Here is a 14,669-nt window from a genome sequence, read left to right as displayed (position 1 = left end):
TCAATAATTTCCCCTAGCGATTATGTAAATCAAAGATTAAAGAAGCCTTAATGTTTCTTAATTCTCCCCTTCGTGAATCAATAATTTCCCCGCCGATTATGTAAATCAATTTCACAGGTTAGGCTAGCAAAACAACAATAAAATCATGTTTTTTTCTTATTTCTCCCTTAGTGAATCACTAATTTCCCCTCGCGATTATGTAAATCACAGATTAAAGAAGTCTTATTGTTTCATAATTCCCCACGCTCTTTAATCAACAATTTCCCCCTCGATTATGTAAATCATTTTCTCCGGTTAAGATAAACAAACAACAGTGAAGCGATTTTTGTTTCATAATTCTCCCCATCGTGAATCAATAATTTCCCCTAGCGATTATGTAAATCACAGATTAAAGAAGCCATGTTTTTTTCTTAATTCCCCCTTCGTGAATCAATAATTTCCCCTTCGATTACGCAATCAATTTCTCGGAAATTCACTTCCCCCTCGAGTCCTAGATCAATAACATTGCTCCCGTTAGAATTCAATGCGCAGGTGCAACCTTCGTCCCGGAGCTATTACACATAGAAACATCAAATAAATCGACCTTGGAAAAAGAGGTCATTGACCGATTACGCAATCAATTTCTCTGAAATCCATCTCCCCTAGGGACTCTATGCCCATATTAGGACCATAAACCACGTGGTAATGTCACGACTGGCACCCCCATCTCTACTTATATATATATATATATATATATATATAAATTCCATGAAAAAGACTACGTCAATAATAAACGAACATAAATTTATTTAAAAAACCTTTTCCACAAAACATATTTTTCAAAGAAAAGTAAATAGACCCATTAAGCCAAAAATGAGCAGAAATAAAATCAAATAATCTTCCAAGCGTAAAACTACCACACAAATCACTATTGATAAATAACTGAAACTCAAACCACTCAAGACCAGAATATAATTTGCGCTTTACTGGAAACAAAATATGTTTTAAATGTTTTCACTTTTTTATTTTCAAAAAAAAAATTTATCAAAACTTTAAGGAATTAATATCAATATATGTCAAATAAACTGACAAAACACGGTCATTTGGTTTTGTTTTCTCAGTAAAGCGCAATTTATGTTCTTGATCTTGAGAAGGCATGGGGTTATTGGCCCTACGCATGTAAATTTTTGCTCGTTTTGAGTTTAACTCGGCTATTTATTGTAATTTCTGTTCGTTTTAAGTTTCATTTATTTATGAATAATGATTTGAGGTAGTTTTACGCATGGAAGATTATTTGATTTTATTTCTCCTCATTTTTGGCTTAATGGAGCTCTTTACTTTTCTTTGAAAAACTTGTTTTGTGGAAAGTTTTTTAAACTATTTTAGTAAATATATTGTTTCATTTAAGAGTTTTTACTATGATATGAATTTGGAAGGGAAGAGATCACTGATGTACGTTTATACTATTTGTGTATATGGCCGTATTTTTGGCTTTAAAATACCCTTATCCTATTTTATTTTCCAAAATCTGTCCAAAGGAAAGGGATTAACAGCCATGCTACAATCTCCCCGTACGTGGGTACAGACAGAACATTACTGGCAACTAAAATATTTTTCCGATAGTAGTCTTGTTTAATGTTCCTGAACCACATTAAATGAAAAAAAATATATGGCCGTATTTTTAGCTTTAAAATACCCTTATCCTATTTTGTTTTCCAAAAACTGTCCAAAGGAAAGGGATTAACAGCCATGCTACAATCTCCCCGTACGTGGGTAAAGACAGAACATTAATCGCAACTAAAATATTTTTCCGATAGTAGCTTCGTTTAATGTTCCTGAACCACATTAAATGAAAAAAAATATATGGCCGTATTTTTAGCTTTAAAGTACCCTTATCCAATTTTATTTTCCGAAAACTGTCCAAAGGAAAGGGATTAACAGCCACGCTACAATCTCCCCGTACGTGGGTACAGACAGAACATTACTCGCAACTAAAATATTTTTCCTATAGTAGCTTCGTTTAATGTTCCTGAACCACATTAAATGAAAAAAAAAATTATATGGCCGTATTTTTGGCTTTAAAATACCATTATCCAATTTTATTTTCCAAAAACTGTCAAAAGGAAAGAGATTAACAGCCATGCTACAATCTCCCCGTACGTGGGTACAGACAGAACATTACTCGCAACTAAAATATTTTTCCGATAGTAGCTTCGTTTAATGTTCCTGAACCACATTAAATGATAAAAAATTATATGGCCGTATTTTTGGCTTTAAAATACCCTTATCCAATTTTATTTTCCAAAAACTGTCCAAATGAAAGGGATTAACAGCCATGCTACAATCTCCCCGTACGTGGGTACAGACAGAACATTACTCGCAACTAAAATATTTTTCCGATAGTAGCTTCGTTTAATGTTCCTGAACCAAATTAAATGAAAAAAAAAATCATATGGCCATATTTTTGGCTTTAAAATACCCTTATCCTATTTTATTCTCCAAAAACTGTCCAAAGGAAAGGGATTAACAGCCACGCTACAATCTCCCCGTACGTGGGTACAGACAGAACATTACTCGCAACTAAAATATTTTTCCTATAGTAGCTTCGTTTAATGTTCCTGAACCACATTAAATGAAAAAAAAATTATATGGTCGTATTTTTGGCTTCAAAAAACCCTTATCCTATTTTATTTTCCAAAAACTGTCAAAAGGAAAGGGATTAACAGCCATGCTACAATCTCCCCGTACGTGTGTACAGACAGAATATTACTGGTAATTAAAATATTTTTACAATAGTAGTATTGTTGTTCCTGAACCACATTAAATGAAAAAAAAAATTAAACAGGGACTGTTAGAACTTGAAGAAACATAAATTATTCAGTATATGATGGAGTTGCCCCACCTCAACGTCACGAAAATGCTTTAATCATACCTGAATGATGACTATCTCCGAAATAGTAGACCCTTTAGATATTTCTAAATGGGGGGGGGGGGGCTGAAATATAAAAAAGAATCTTGAGGTATAATCTTCACGTTTTCAAGGGGAGTTCTTAGAGCAAATCCTTTTTATAAGGAAAACTCATGAAAGCTTATGAAACCTAAACAAAATTAACTAAGTCAAGTGAAGCTTTAAAATTGGTGCCAATATCATCTGTTTATTTCGTATACACTGCATGGAGCTTTAAGAGTAAATGTGCCACCACGCAGAATTAAGGCCTCTGAAACTGGGAAGCTGAATGTATAGGTTCTAACTAATCTTAAACCGACTGACTATCTCAAGATTTCTGCATAACTGCATTTTGGCCTTCAACAGACCAAAACTAAAGTGTTGGGCCATTAAATAGCTGAAAACGGCAATTTAATGTGATGCAATTCTCTGTTGTTATTATGCTAGAACTCACAAATTCTGTTTGAATGAATCCTTCCCAGATATTTGTTCTAGGACCACTGCTTCAATACGATCACCGAAGGGAAAAAGAATAAGAAGAAAAAGAAAAAAACATGTTTGGGATCAGCCTTGTCAAACAAAAATACACATTTCGTATTCGTGAATATAGTGGCTTGATACCTAAGATTCTTAGGTATACTGAGTTTATTTCTTAGGTATACTAAGATTCTTAGATATACTGAATTTAACAGTGGGATTTCCGTCCAAATCAACCTTCTTCCTGGAGATGTTCCCCCCCCCTTTTCTAAATTAAGCAAATTAAGCATAGCCGTATGAAAAACACTGATGTAAGCTCAAGCCCTAAAAGTGAAGTTTAAAACATTTTAGTTCAATAAATAAATCAAGGCAATATATGCACTTCCTCCTCTCCGCAAAAAGATGGTTGTTTCGTATCATGTTAAAAGCGGCCCAGTAAACTAGCAAACCAACTTACACTCAAATGCCCAGGCGCGCTATTAATTTTTCTAAAACTATCCAGGATTTCTATTTTCAACAAATAGACGTATCTCTTAAACAGTAGCTACTGCTTAAAGTCAAACTTTTAATATATATAAAAAACAGATAAGGGATATTTCATTTTCTTTAAGTCTTTAAAGGAAGATGTTGCTGCACTGAATATCTTTCATCATTATTTGAATCAACTAGTATGGCATAATATACTTATAAGTTTCATGTTTTTTCATTATGCCTTACTATTACAACTTCAAATTATAGAACAGTTAATGCACCGTACATAGTCAAACAAGCCTGACATTTATGTACGCTTAAATGCATTATCTCAGATGTCTATATTTCCATTTTCTCGTATCTACTCATTTCCTGTGTCTCCTCACTTACCCCCCACCAGGTCATCATTGCTGACCACAGGCGATCCATCAGCATGATGCATAGTAGATATTAGTGTTTCTAGCAATTAAGGGGCAAAATCTTGCCGGACCTTCTAATGCGACATCCGTGTCGAAGAAAAAGAAGGTTGCTCTGACAGGAAATGGAAAAAAACTAAGTTTCCACGGGATTGGTCACCATTAATCAATGAAACGTAAAGGAAACAAGGAGGCAAAAATAAAAACTTGACGAAGCATGGTCTCAAATTATTCAAGACGTTAAAAAAGATTTCCTCCAACAAATACATTGTTATTGCTTATGTATTAATATAAATCAAAGTAGCCTATTCATGGTAAGGAGCGATAATTAAAAAAAACACACTTTTCAATAGTATCCAACACTCCAACAAACAGTATTTTAAGAAGATACATATATAAAAAGTGATTGCCTTTTTTATTGATAAAAGGAGGCTTTTAATTCAATAGAAATTAAAAAGCAACACTAAAGCTTAAAACAAACAAAGCGGTTGGTAATTATAAGTGTTTTACTTACTGAATGTTTTTCAGAAAATTTAAACTGGAAATCTTATTGTACAAAACTCCATGATGCTGGAATTGTTAAAAGAACTAGAAAATATATTTATGTTGTGTTAAAGCATCGTCAAGACCTATTCTGCAAAAGAAAAAAACAAGGGAAAAAGTTAATACTAACGAAGTAAAAATTGATTTTTGTAAGAGCCATCCAACACATATGACAATAAAAATCCATATTTACTATTGTAAACGAGAGACCAATTCTTGTTGGTCAACCCGGATTTAAAATTTCTAAGAAGCATTTGAAGTTCAATTTCAAGCGGATCCGGGGGCTTTGTGCGTAAGGACCCGCCAGATTTAAATTTGGGATGAAGATATCTACAAGAAATAACACTGTCTCCAAGAAACTTTGGACTGCTTACTTCTACTGTCCAGGCTCCAGTAGGCTTTGAATTTTCAATCACCTAGTCATAGTTGAGTCTTAACGTCCAGTGTTTGGGCAGTTTCTGTTTCAGTAGATTTTTGATCAGAATAGTGCCAATCAAGCTGATTTTTGTACGTGTACTAACGATTTTTTGTTTATGTCAAATCCAGGTTTTGATGATTTTGTAACTTGTACTTTAGTGACAACAAAATATGTTTTGAATACTCTTTCGTTGTTTATTTACCAGTTCATTTAAGAAAGCGAGTTTCTTTTCCTTCTCCTAATATGCAATTACTCTCCTTCAATTTTGTTTATTTTTAAATCTATTGATTGAAAAAAAAAATCCGAAAAAGAAGTTTTTCAAGAATTGTAAAGCCTTAATTACTCCAGACCTCTCTGTTGGTTCACGTTTTCTTCATTCCTCTGGCGTTCTTGTCGACGATGAGGAGAGAGTACATCATCCTCTCACTGTTATTTTATTCCTATATGTTTGCTTTACAATCAGTTTCAGTGTTCCTCCCAATCCCAGGAGATGGATTTGCAAATATGATTAAAGTAAGGCAAACTGGTCACTATTTCTCAACTTTCACTTAGCTGTTTTCCACAACATCGCTGCCATTCCATCTTCTTGGCGCTGCTTATCTTGACAATAATGCCCGTTACTACATGTATACAACAGCAATATTATTTCGTCAATTAAAAGAAATTGAGGTGTCACCCAAAACGCAAACCACCAAGAATTACAAAACAAAAACTTTTCCAGTGGAAAAATATTAGGGCCGTTCTGTTACTCATCTTTGTGCTAAGATCTTACATCTTTTGACAAAGAACGCTTAAAAATGAAATCTTAGCACTAAGATCTTACATCTTATAGCGTTCTTTTGCAAACGTCTTTCATCATTCTGCTCTGATCAGTGATCTAAGAACAATGATGAGCATATCATCAAAGTTCTCTCATCAATGTTCTATATGGCAGAAAGATGGCGCCTTTCACACTTTTTGCTAACATCAGTGAGCTGTAAGATCTTAGAACAAAGATGAGTTAAAAGAACGGAAATCTTTGCAGAAGGACGTAAGATCTTAGATGTAAGATATTAGAGCAAAAGAAAGGCCCTATTGTGATGTTCCTTTGTCGATTAAAGTTTCGTAACATTGGATGACATTTGTACTTTGCAGGACACGTTGATCAGAATTCAGCGGATCTTTCATTACATCTTTAGTTAATATTTCAAATGTATTTTTCTAGGCTTCCAGTCCCTTGTTCATTTTTGTTTGAAAACGTTGCTTCTTTATTAAACAATTTCGCAAATTTTTTAAAATTAGTTTCTGCTCGGTTTTGCATTGAAAACGTGTCATTTATGTCATTGAAAGCTTTAAAACGTGTCAATTATAGGAATATTTGCAAATCTTTTCAACTTTCCTACTTTATAACTAAAGCGTTTGATCGTAATATAAATTTTGGATAAAAAACAGATCTTTCAAATTCTGTTTTGTTGGAACTGTAAGGGTGTTAACATAAAGACATTCAATTACAATTACATTAATAAAGTTCTATTATACATTAATATCATAATCATCATAAATGAAGTTCAATTATGAAAAAAAATAATTTTGTCCCTTAAGAAAAGACATAAAAAATAAATAAAAACAGGATATCACAAATAACGCAACCAATTTTCTTCCAAAATTTTTATGATCCTTGAGATTCCCTTTGCCTTATCAAAAATTCTTAGCATTATGGTTCCCTTAGTCGATCGGAAAAAAATATCTTTTGACCATTTTTAAGCGCCGTGACACAATGTAATTTTTTTTTCAAAATATTTTGTTTCCACCGAGGTTCTTTTTTACCAGTCTACGTACTCTTTAAGTAGCATACCGACCGAAAACGAAAACATTTTAGGACTCATTTTTGCGTTAAACATTGAATAAACCATTTTTTCTCAATGTTGTTTCAGACAAGGACCGCCGGTCCTTGTCTGAAAGTCCAATAAGTTTTACGATAATCAGAGAAAAAATTGTGGTTCTTGCTTCAAGAATTGACACATCAAATACAACAAGAATATTTATTGAGATGCTTTTTCTTCAGATAAGAAAAAATCGCATTTGTTTTCGGGCGTCCCAAATCGATACAACCAATTCTTTTATCTTCACTGAGGACTGTCTGGGTAGATCTACAGGTCCTTCAGGTTTCTAGCTAAACAGAGACGATAAGAGCGTTTGGACCGCTGGGCTTGAGAAACAAAAGGCCTTTGGGCCGTTTTTGGATGTCACTAATCAATACTGTGAATTATTTTCAGATGTGGTTTTGCATTGGAGTCCAGGGGTCCCAGGGGTTATAGGTGCAATTAACAAGCCGATCAGATACGCATAATGTTTAGGCGTCACGATTCTTTATTTTTCTTTTTTGTTCTGGGCTGATCAAAAACGTTCCGAGTCCTTGCCCATTCTTGGAGGACCCCTGCCGCAAACCTAAAAATTCCTTTGATTTCAAATAATCCTCCTCATAAGTTCAAATGTCCATCAGACCTTTTTTCGTCTTTCTTCTTAGAGAAGACAATTTATCCATCGAATCTATAAGAGATGAAAATACCAAGCTGAGTTCACAATTAATCACTGCCATCCTCCCTTAAAGAAAACTATCCCCATCAATAGCAGTTCAACAAACATAACTAACTGAAAACCCTTAGCTAATTTAGAGGGAAAATTCCCAAATGAATCTGATTTTCAATCTTGATCAATAATCCGAATAAAGATAACAAAGTTTTGTTAGGAAGGAAGAACTAGGTGACAAACAAGAAGCCCTGTTTTCATTCACAGAAATTGAGACTGACCAGAGATCGTATACAACTAAATAGTCTATGATTGCATCAACAAACATCATGAAATAATCACTACTGATCGTTGGAATTATTTTGTAACTTACAGAATTTTATGGCAAAATCTAGAATCTAGCCTACTTATTAGAAGATTTTGTTGAGCTTTACGTTTATGATATGAAGGAACAATGGTATTCACCAGAACTTAGTTCTTAAAAGAACTAAAATCCCAATATCTTTTCCATTAGTATTAGTTCTTTCTATAGTTCAATACTCAATGAAAAGTTTCTTACTCGAAAGTACCCCATGAATTGAATTTAAAAAATATTAGAAGTCTGGAAAAATCTGATGTATGACATTAAAACTCATTAACTAAATACGGAACAGGGTTTACTGAAAAAAACACTTTGATGGTTACGCATTGTACCCTTCAGAGTGATCCTATCAAACTGCAAACCCCTCCTCCATTTGCCCTTCAACCATTTGAAACAATCGGGGAAAAAGGTCCTTAGTTATCAATAACCTCTTACCTTGCTCTTTAATGATCCTCAAAGTCTGCCAATGGCGGTATATTTAATCTGACCTAGGTTATTTTCTTTCTTGGGGTGGGGGGGGGGGGCAAGGGTTACAGCTCATGTTAATATTTTCAAAGATATCTGCAATGTAACTATGTCAGTAGATTTTTAGTATATTCCAGTGTTCTAAGAGTTTTCTTTTTTAATTTATGTCCTGTCTAGAACGAAGGAATGACCGTAAATGTTTCTAAAGTTTCCAGAAGTTATTATTTTAGAGAGGGAGACAGAGAGGAACCGGCTCAAGAAATGAATCCACTCGTAAAATTACCACATTTGGAAAAGAAAATAAGTCTCTCAAACCTAATTCCTACAAAGATGAAAACTGAAAATACACTGCCAGCAGCGGAATAATAGGTTGGGTTACCATTCGCTAGGAACTTAAAAAATCTGCTAAGAGAAACAAATTACTTGATTAAGAAAAGAAGGTAAAAATTATCCTTCGGATTAAAGCAATTTAGGGTCAGAACAGTTGACTTTAGTTGACTATAGATGGACTGTAGTTTAGTTTAAGCCTTTTAACCTCCGCAGTAACAACTACTCTGATCACTTTAACCCCAAAATCCAGTTTAATTTTCGTAACTCCTGTCACTGACTAGAGTCAACTTGTAGTCATTTAACGATATTGGTAATTTAGTTTATTTTAGAATTTTTGACAAAGATGTTTAAAGAATTTTTGACGATATTTAAAAAGGACTCTATTTAAGGGCAAATAAGAATTTGCCTGACAATGTACCGTAAGTTATTGACAAAGAAGTAAAGTAGCCAAGTAAACTATAGTCATCTACCGTAGTTCAGGGCCCAAACGCACCCTCAGTATAAATTGATGGATCTCCCATGGATCATTAACTAAAAAAAAAGTAAGTTTTTCTAAAAAAATGAGAAAAACTGAGACTCAAAAACGAACAAAGACTACCGCTCCTCAGCCTGTGATGTATCTTCAAGGGTTCAATTCAGAAAATTTTGAGACCAATCTTCAAAAATCGGCAATTTCCAATTATGCCTCTACTTCATTAAATCTTGAGTAAATCTCTTGAATAAGAGATAAAAGTGTCCTTCCCAGATTAAAATAAGTTGACGCTAGTAAGTTAGAAATAATAATTACATAGTATTATTCCACATATTGGCATGAAAATAGAATCTATGAAAGTGTACCCCCCTCCCCCACAAGATGGGTGCTGTATTCTTTAGGAAAGTTTCCAATCGTAGGATTAAGGTTTAATTGACCTTCTTCTAAAATTTCTAGTCTTTACAAGTACTTTTTAGGTTCAAATGTCAAAGAAGTTATATGCGAAATTCCCCAAGAAAGCATATCTAAGAGGTTTCCCCTCCAAAAAAATCTGTTGAACCCCTCCGAAATGATATATGACTATACCAATAAAAAATAACCCAGTTGGACTAGCGATATGAACTGATTCTTTCATAAGTGGGCAATACCTTGAAAAAATGGTAGGCTCATATTCGAGTAAACCAAACTATCGTATTCGAGGGATATCTCAACATCTACGTTCGAGGGAGTATACAAAGAAATTAAGGAAATTCTATCCTCTTAAGTGACCCTTTAGCTAAAAATAACAATAATAATTAAGATTAAGCGTTGTAAGACTTTTATATCTTCCAAGAAAAGGGATTTTCAATGAAAAGAAATGAATAACACTCATGAACAAAAGAAATATAGCCAGATATAACCATCATTTAATACCAGTGTTTTTTCCCATATAAATGTAAAGCACTTATGAGATTTTATGGTAAAAAAAAAAAAAAAAAAAAAAAAAAAAACACTGCATCAACACTTGGGCACTGCAATAAATTACAAACATGGTAAGTGAAAAAAACTAGATATTTGGTTTTTCCCCTTTTGGAATTCTTCTTGTACTAAAATAATGCTGTTGCCCACTTTTATATAAAAATGGATACCTTTCAATACTTTTTAAGTGGTAGGTGTACAGTGGACAAAAATTAAAAAAAACTACATAAAAATATTTGGCAAAAGAAAACAGTTTGCGGTTAAGTTGAAAGGTTAAGGAACTTGAAAATTTTTAGTGAGTATTTCACAGCTATACCGTTTGAATGCAAATTTTTTTCTATTTTTAAATGTGGGACTTGTCATTTTCCAGTGTTTCAATTCAAATATAAAAAGAAAATATTCTTCATTTTGCAGACGCCACATAAGGTTTACAGAGAGTGAAGACAAACTTACCTTGACCAGTACTTTTTACCAGTTCTAGACTGACAAACACCACTGTCAAAATGATCAGCCATCCAAATAATTAAAACTAAGTTAAATGTATTAAAGTTTCCAAAGAATTCCAAACCGATGATCTCAAGACCTAAAAAAATAAACAAAATGAATCGGAATGGTCCAACATTTGTGAAGCTGATAAAAACAAGGCTTGACATTCCGGATTTTCAATATTGTCGTTACTAAGACCAAACAAGGTATCTGAATAATAATCAGAAGATTGTATTTGGCAGATTAAAACAGCCGATTGATAAGTTTAATGTTGCTCCTTACTTTCAGTAGAAAGACCTTGATTCCTTTTACATTTAATTTCAGATCGTTCTTCAGATAATCCCAGGAAACCCACCACCAGCATAAAATAGGAAATCCAGCATAAAAAGCCAGTTCTTTTGATGTATCTATTGGTATCAACAGTTTTTTTTAGAGCTTCTGTTAATATTGGGCCGAGTCACTCCTTACTTACAGTTCGTTACCACGAACGTTTGATACTGGATGTTTTAAGTTTTTTTCCACAAGCTATATCTTTATTCAAAGGATTTCTGATTCTTAATGCTGATTATTGATTTTTGCTACTCTACTTTCCAAGTTTTTCATTATGAGCCTAATCCACCATTGTTTCTAATATAAAACCTATATATGAACAGAGGGCAATTCACTTCGTTTGAGGTCCTTGCCCCTTGGGTATCTGATCATCACTGATATTTAAGGTTGAATACGTTTGTCTTTAAACTGAACTATGAAATAAACGTGTTTAGTCCATCTTAGGTGATCACGAATCGACAGAGCCCATTTTCCATTCAACGAAATGTTTTCTATTCTTAGGTTCGTTTTACCCAGTGTATATGCACAGTAAGTTGCAAAGTCATCGTAAACCAGACAAATTTGGGCTTATTTTGTGTGTCGGAACAAATAAGAAATTATTTTGAGCCTTTTTTTGTATTTATTAAATTCCTATTATCCTTGTCTATATACACTTACGATTAATCCAATCGAACAAATCAAAATTTGTTTCAGTTATTGTTTGTTTCATTATGCCCAGTTTCAATTATTACATGTCTACCAGGTGCTATATACAGACCTATAGTTCCTGTAAGTTCAAGCCTATAAGAGACGAAACCAATTCAGGCGTCACAAATCGAAACAGTCTAATTTAGTTTCAAATTTTTGTCTCCACAAATTATGTTTGCTTTCTTTCAAAGCACGGCTTTTATTGCCCAAATGTATAAAGAATTACACAAGAGATAACACTAGGAGCTTCAAAATGTTATCCCTGGAAACTATCACTATTCTTCACTAAATGCTTAATGAGCCTTCGAATTGTTACGTGAGGCACCATTCCAGGTACGACAAGCAGCGGAACTCATTTTTCGTACAGGTGCAATTTTCACAATAACAACTTTGAACTCGGGATGAACTCTTAACAATCTTGAACAAAAGATAAAAATCTACGGGCAGGTCTGTCTTAATTGGTACAAAAACTTTGGCCTAGTTTCATAGACAGATCTGAATATGATAGTATATGCGTAACGAGTGGCACTTTGCTACTGCTCGACTCGTTGGTAGTCCTTGCGGATGTACTAAAGTGTGGCACTGCTCACTTCATTGCGAAAGATTTTACTTCTGAAAGTGTCGAGGTTTGGAGTATCAGAACATCGGCAGGCTGCCAACCAAGCCTGCTCTTCTGCTGCAATTATGTCGTCTTGAGACGCAAAACTATTATCCAGTACTGCATAACATTCTCTAAAACTTCCGCCAGAAACCCATTTTTGAATGGCTCTGCCCTTTACTATGCCGTATTGATGAGAGGCTGTATCATATTCCCCGAACGGTATAACACAATGGCATCAACTGACGAGTATTTGCTCCAAAGTTTTCGTTTATTTTAGTGACGTTCTGAGCCAAACTTACGCCACAAAACTTTGATTCAGGTGAGAATTACACATGCTTGGAGCATGTTCAGGGACGATCGATTAAAAGAATAAGGATGTGTATCATCGACAGCAACGATGGGATTTATCATACGGGTAAGACTTGGGGGCCACGAAACGGAGATCAGCACCGCCGGTTTGGACCTTAAGGGTCTAGTGCCGCATCCTTTACCTTTTTTTACCTTTTAAGACTTGGGGGATTTTTTTACAATCTGAATATCGGCGTATCCTGAAGAATGGAACAGTGAAACCACTGGCTACCAAATAGTTACCGAGCTGCTTCAGAAAACAAGCATGAAAAAATACATGAAAAAGTTCTCTTTTTTCATGCAGAGATTTATTCCTTCCGTGAAAAAGACCTGGCGACAAACCATTCTTACTTGTCACAAATGCGTAACATCCTTTATTGATGAACCACCCTCATAGCCTTCTAAGGTGATTGTACCTTCCATAGAAGTCGATGAAAAATGGGGCACTGTCCAAGGCAAAACATGACATACCCAAAGGTTTTGAAGGAGACGGACGATCATACCCACAAGTTTGAAAGTTCGTATGGGCGAGTCCTGGCTTGTCTTGTTATGTCACGAGCCCTTCATTTTTAAAAAGAAAAGGTGAAATAGTACAAGAATTAGAACTTGAGGTAGTCTTCTTGGAGGCAACATCACTAAACTACGATGATGAACCTTTGGAAAAGTAGAGCCAAATTTTGTAATGTGCAACTACAGAGGACCCTACTTTCTTGGCATTTATGAGGGTAACTTGTCTTTTTTCTTGAAGACTTACTCCTTCAGGCCCGTCATCTTGACCAAAATCACCTTTAGAACTGCCTCAGCTTTGTCTGCGTTCACATCCAGAGAAGAGGTTATGCCATTTGCAATGTTTTGAAGTTTTGTAATCTTTAAAAGGGATAGATTCTCAGAAGTACTCGTAGAGACACAGCCCGCAGTTTTGAGGCTTCGCATTTACTTCTGCGCAATGACAAGGTCCCCCGAAACACCAGCCCAGAGTCGTTCTGATTTCTTAATATCAGGGCCTCCCTTCTCAGATGCCTAAAAAATTTTCTGGAAGACTAGTCGAATGTTTAGCCATCTGTTGCTGGTATATCCAAACAGACATGAGAGGTTATGTCTAGATGCCGCCAGAAGAGAAACATCTCTGCGGCAGCGTCTAGGTTCGAATTGAACAGGCCAAATCTCTCAGGCCGAATAAATCTGAGCTTTATCCCACACACATCGAGGCACTGCAGCCAAGGCTTTCAATTCTTTGGAGCTATTGGTCCTGTTTTTTTTTTTACTTCTCAACGCTTTCAACTAGCTAGAAGAGTTGAGAACTCTGACAGATATCTTCAGGGGTAGATAGCCTTCCTAGAGATAAGCGAAGATTGTCAATGTGTCTGTAGATTACTCGCCAAAGATATAAGCGTAAGAGGCTGAGGAGATGATAATATGACACGACCAGTTCTAGAAATTGCTTGTACCTTGTATCAACTAGAGCCATGCAACAATGTTAAGTCTGTTTACTTCGAGGACCAAAATAGGCTCGTGACCCTTTTTCCACTCTCGACACAAAGTTTTAACAGAAAGGAAGGCACGTGTCACCTTCTTTGTAAAATTTTCGGATTTTAAAATCTGAAAATCTTCTTTGTAAAATTTTGAGTCATGCAAAAATTTTCAATATGTATAAATGGATCCAGAGAGTGAGCCTTGAGCCCTTCAACCGGCCTGCTTCCACATCAGCATCAAACTTGTAGAAGAAACGCATTAAGCCTGACTTATTACACAGACTTTTTTTTAACCAGAAAAGTAGAGCAATTTTCAACATACGTCACCAAAAGTAGAAAACGGCCCTATGGCGTCTTCTAAATTTACAATTGACCTCTCCAATCTCTCACATAGCAAAACT

General features: G+C 34.9%; 1 protein-coding gene across 1 annotated transcript in view; it reads right to left on the bottom strand.

The window, feature by feature from the left end:
• Positions 1 to 14,669, bottom strand: part of LOC148944355 (membralin-like) — a 234,192-nt gene that overhangs the window by 119,818 nt on the left and 99,705 nt on the right. The window contains exon 3 of the mRNA XM_089100176.1: positions 10,798 to 10,927. Within this exon, the coding sequence (XP_088956302.1) occupies positions 10,798 to 10,927 (130 nt within the window). The remainder of the gene's footprint in view (positions 1 to 10,797; positions 10,928 to 14,669) is intronic.

The sequence above is a fragment of the Artemia sp. Qi Xiang Cuo genome, chromosome 14 (assembly GCF_049724085.1).
Source record: "Artemia sp. Qi Xiang Cuo chromosome 14, ASM4972408v1, whole genome shotgun sequence".
Taxonomy (NCBI): Eukaryota; Metazoa; Arthropoda; class Branchiopoda; order Anostraca; family Artemiidae; genus Artemia; species Artemia sp. Qi Xiang Cuo.
Note: the sequence above shows the minus strand (reverse complement) of the source record. Positions and strands in the feature narration are given on the sequence as shown.